Raw genomic sequence first — 4,383 nt, forward strand, 5'->3', positions numbered from 1 at the left:
TATATATATATATATGAACCCTAACAGAATATGAAATCATATATCAAATGTAGCAATGTATAAAGATTATTGAGATTACTGGATATTAAGCCTGCTACAAATTATGTTTAGCAAAGTTTTGCTCATGCTGAAAAGACTAAAAGATATCTGTTCATCAAAATGAAGATCTATTAAAACCGAGAAATGTATTGAGTTGATGCAATTTCAGTACATCGCTATTACATACACACGTAAAGCTGCTGCACTGCATCACTTCATAGTTAATACAGTGACATCTAGTCACTTGATGCCCATTCAAAGCATCAACCATTTGCCAATCCAGCCACCAAGGTTACCATAAAACCTCTCTGTCCTGTACTTTCCATCTCAGAGCCCTCAGCCATCAGAGGTCACTAAGAGGAGTCAGTCCTTTGTGTTGTGATGGACATGCACTGGACAAAGCAGCAGGTTAACAGCTCATACAATCAGCTAGTCTTAACTGTCTCTAACTCAATGACCCAATACCACTCAGATGGGATACACTCCCTAGAGACATGTGACAATGACAGATCTAGCATACTGAATGGAAATCATTAACCAAGATGATCTGCACAATCAAAGACTCAAGTGCTAATGGCTTTGAGCAGTGTAACACCAACTTAAGATGTGAACACAGAAATACAGCAAACAACTTTGATATAGACATCACTCAAGGCTAATAAATTCCCATGATAACTTGCTTGTCTTTTTTTTTATGACCGACCATAAAAATCTATAGTTGGCATGAGACTAATGGGATAGAATCACTTACTGTCCTTGTCTGAGCAGGACTGTTGCTAAAATATACAGGGCCTGAAAATGGGTGTTTTAAGTAACAGCTGCAGATGGGACACAAAAAAAACACAAAAATCGGTAAATAATATATAGAGAACAGGGCACCAGACCATACAATCATTCTAATATGGAAAAATGTCACTTAATACTGTAAAAGAAGAGCGAGAAAATAAACATAAAATATTATAACATACATTATTAAAAATAAATAATTACAAAATTCAATTAAAATCTGAAAAATCTAAAACTAGTACAGACAAATACATACCATAAAAGATAACATTTATTTACCTAATCTGTCATAGACTTACTACAGCTTAAAGTCTCTTTTTATTTTAATATTGTTTTCAAATTTAAACTTTTATGTGTATTGAACCTGAAACATGCCATCTTGTGCAGGACTTGTTCTGGATCTGAAGGTTTCTGCTGTCTGTGATCATCAGACATCTCTGATCCTGCCAGAGCTTTTGCAGCTATTGGCACTGACAAAAGTTTAACAACAAAACCCTTTCTTGATACCCGAGTTTCTACTGGCACTGCTCGGTTTTATGTAACAGATGATAATAAAGCGGTGAAGTGGAGAAATGGAGATCTGGTTTGCCAGAACCCCAGCAAACCAGATGAATACTGTCTTCATACTGTATTTGTAAGCTTGAATGCTTTTTACCATGACCCTATATGAGCATATATGTCCTAACTCTAACCATTCAGCAGAAGAACATGGTCAAGAGTGATTCTTCAATCGCTAGGACAAAACAAGGAGTAAAAGTGCCAGTCTGTCTGTGGAAGCTCATTATTAATTAGTTACAAAAAACGACTTTTGCACACACTGACAAAAATTATCTATATTGCTATCAAAAGCACAGTGATATGCAATAAATATCTGTATTTCTGATCACGTCCATCCATCAAAATCCATCTTTCTTGTGCGAATATTCAGCCACTTAAATTAATTAATACACATTGTTTGCTAAACTACAGTTTCATTATTTTAAAGGGATACTCCACCCAAAAATGGAAATTCTGTCATTATTTACTCTCCCTCATGTTATTCCAAACCTATATGACTTTCTTTCTTCTGTGGAACACAAAAAGAGATATTTTGAAGCATGTTGATGATAACCATAACCAACTCGTCTTCAACAAGCCCAAAAGGGCCCGCATCACACCTCTCTTTATCTCCCTGCACTGGCTACCGGTTGCGGCTCGCATCAAGTTAAAGACATTGATGCTTGCGTATAGAACAGCCACGGGCTCAGCACCCTCCTACTTCCACTCACTATGATGGAAGCTGACATTCCATTCCGGCTGAATCTTCCCCAAAGCAGGACTCAAAACAGGTGAATATCCACCCCAGCCATCCTGCAATAATGGGAACCTTGTGTTGCACTTTCACTCTCTAATGTCACACAAGCAGTGATGTCATTTCCTGCGGCCATCGCTGGCCTTCTGCAGTAAAAGCCCTGCCTGTAACGCCACACATTCTAATCGGGTTAATGATTACGTTTCATTAGAGGGACAGACTGGCTGGTCAGTGGGAGCAGCTGCCACCCCTCACAAACATCTCAACCTTTATCCATTAGCTCTCATCAGATGCTGGGACGGGTAGTGGAAGACACCCCCCAGGCGGTCCACCCTCCCCTGGACTGACCTCTGCAGATGAGCCCCTCATTGTTTACAGTCTGCTTGCACACGCCGCATTGCTTCCCCTTCTTGAACGTCTTCAGCCGGAAGGTGTGGGAGTGAACGGTTTCAAACTCTTCAGGCTGCAGTGGAAAAGAAACAAGGAATATTATAGAGACACAATAAGGACTCTTACTACTTACAACTACAGCAATATGATCAAAGAAAGAACGAAAGAAAGAACAATAACATTAATAAACAGCAACAATTACCTGATTATGTTTTCATAAAACAATGTAGTATATGAAAAATATGCTCTGTAAACGCATTTAAGTCATGACACAAAACAAAACACTGAATCAAAGTTTTGAATCAATGAAATAAAATGGACAGTTTGAACCAATTCATGAAGTATAAAAATATAAAATGTCTATTGTAAATTAATGGCCAAAAAAGTACAATAAAACCAATATATATTTAATTTAATTAATTAATATAATGATATATAATTATGTGTGTGTCTGTGTGTGTGTATAATATATATATATGATTTTTGCTATTTTTGCTATTTTTTTAATGTTTAATTTAATTCTCTTACACTCACCAAGGCCTAGTTTAACTAAAAATACAGTAAAAACTATATTTAAAAGTAATTTATTCTTGTAATGCAAAGCTGAATTTTCAGCATCATTACTCCAGGCTTCAGTGTCACATGATCATTAAAGACATTGATGCTTGCGTATAGAACAGCCACGGGCTCAGCACCCTCCTACTTCCACTCACTCTGGAGGGGGTCTACATCCCCTCCAGAAGCCTGAGATCTACAAGTGAGCGACGATTCGTGGTACCATCACAGAGAGGCACAAAATCGCTTTCCAGAACATTTTCGTTCACCGTTCCGGGCTGGTGGAATGGTCTTCCCACCCCCATCCGGAATGCTGAATCCCTGACAATTTTCAAGCGACAACTGAAAACTCATCTCTTTCATCAACATTTGACTGCATCCTAATTATAAAAAAATTTAAAATCATTCTAATATGCTGATTTGCTCAAGAAACATTTCTGATTATCAAAGTTGAAATCAGCTGGACTGCTTTATATTTTTGTGGGGAAAAAGAATAGCTAAATTGTTACCGGCTGACATTATTTTAGCAATTGCCATTATTTCACCCAGTGCCTAATAATTTCAAGTTACATATGTACTATATATCCCTATTCTTATGAGTGTGCACATGTACAAGAAAAGCAGCTTATCTAAAGACAAACAAAATGTTGAGATCGCCTTGTTCTCTCTTCTCTAAAGTGAAAATTGAACCCAGAGCATTTTCAATGAAACACAGAACCTTATTTGGGAATGGTGCAGCTGCGTTTAGGTATGACTGAGGCACCCTGTGCTTCACCCTCAGTAGGAGCTGAGAGGGGAGAGAGGGGCCATCCAAAAACAAGAGAGACATGGACAGGATTTGGGCCGCTGCAGGTGTGTAATGTAAGCTGGAACCGCACATTTGGATCTGACAGGTTCAGATAGGCTGTGCTCCCTGGAGCAGAACCCCTTCTTTTAGGCCCCCATGTTTTCGATTTCCATAATGATGTCTGACGTTTCTTTTTTCTGCCTAGATTTAATGTTCAACCAAGAGATACAAACAAGAGAGTGCTAAAGAACTTAAGTAAATTAATTTGTTGATAACGTGCATGATGACCGGTAACGGAATTCTATCATGATTTAACACTTCATGGGGATTTACTTATATCTATGTTACAGCATTCATTGTGAAACCAACCTAAAATTCCCTAAAAAAAACAGTACTCTACAAGAAGCAAGACTTTACATGTCTGGAAAAGAAAAAGAAAAATAGCAGTACAGTCCAAGGTTATTATACTTATCTAAAACTAAAACCACACAAACACATATTTATAAAATAAATAAAATAAATTAAGTTTATCAAT

The 4,383-nt window shown here is 37.5% G+C and overlaps 1 protein-coding gene across 1 annotated transcript in view; it reads right to left on the reverse strand.

Moving 5' to 3' along the window:
- LOC107688950 (tensin-1-like) overlaps positions 1–4,383 on the reverse strand; it is a 257,974-nt gene that overhangs the window by 152,924 nt on the left and 100,667 nt on the right. The window contains exon 2 of the mRNA XM_016486798.1: positions 2,465–2,579. Within this exon, the coding sequence (XP_016342284.1) occupies positions 2,465–2,579 (115 nt within the window). The remainder of the gene's footprint in view (positions 1–2,464; positions 2,580–4,383) is intronic.

Source organism: Sinocyclocheilus anshuiensis, unplaced genomic scaffold (genome assembly GCF_001515605.1).
Source record: "Sinocyclocheilus anshuiensis isolate Anshui unplaced genomic scaffold, SAMN03320099.WGS_v1.1 scaffold777, whole genome shotgun sequence".
Taxonomy (NCBI): Eukaryota; Metazoa; Chordata; class Actinopteri; order Cypriniformes; family Cyprinidae; genus Sinocyclocheilus; species Sinocyclocheilus anshuiensis.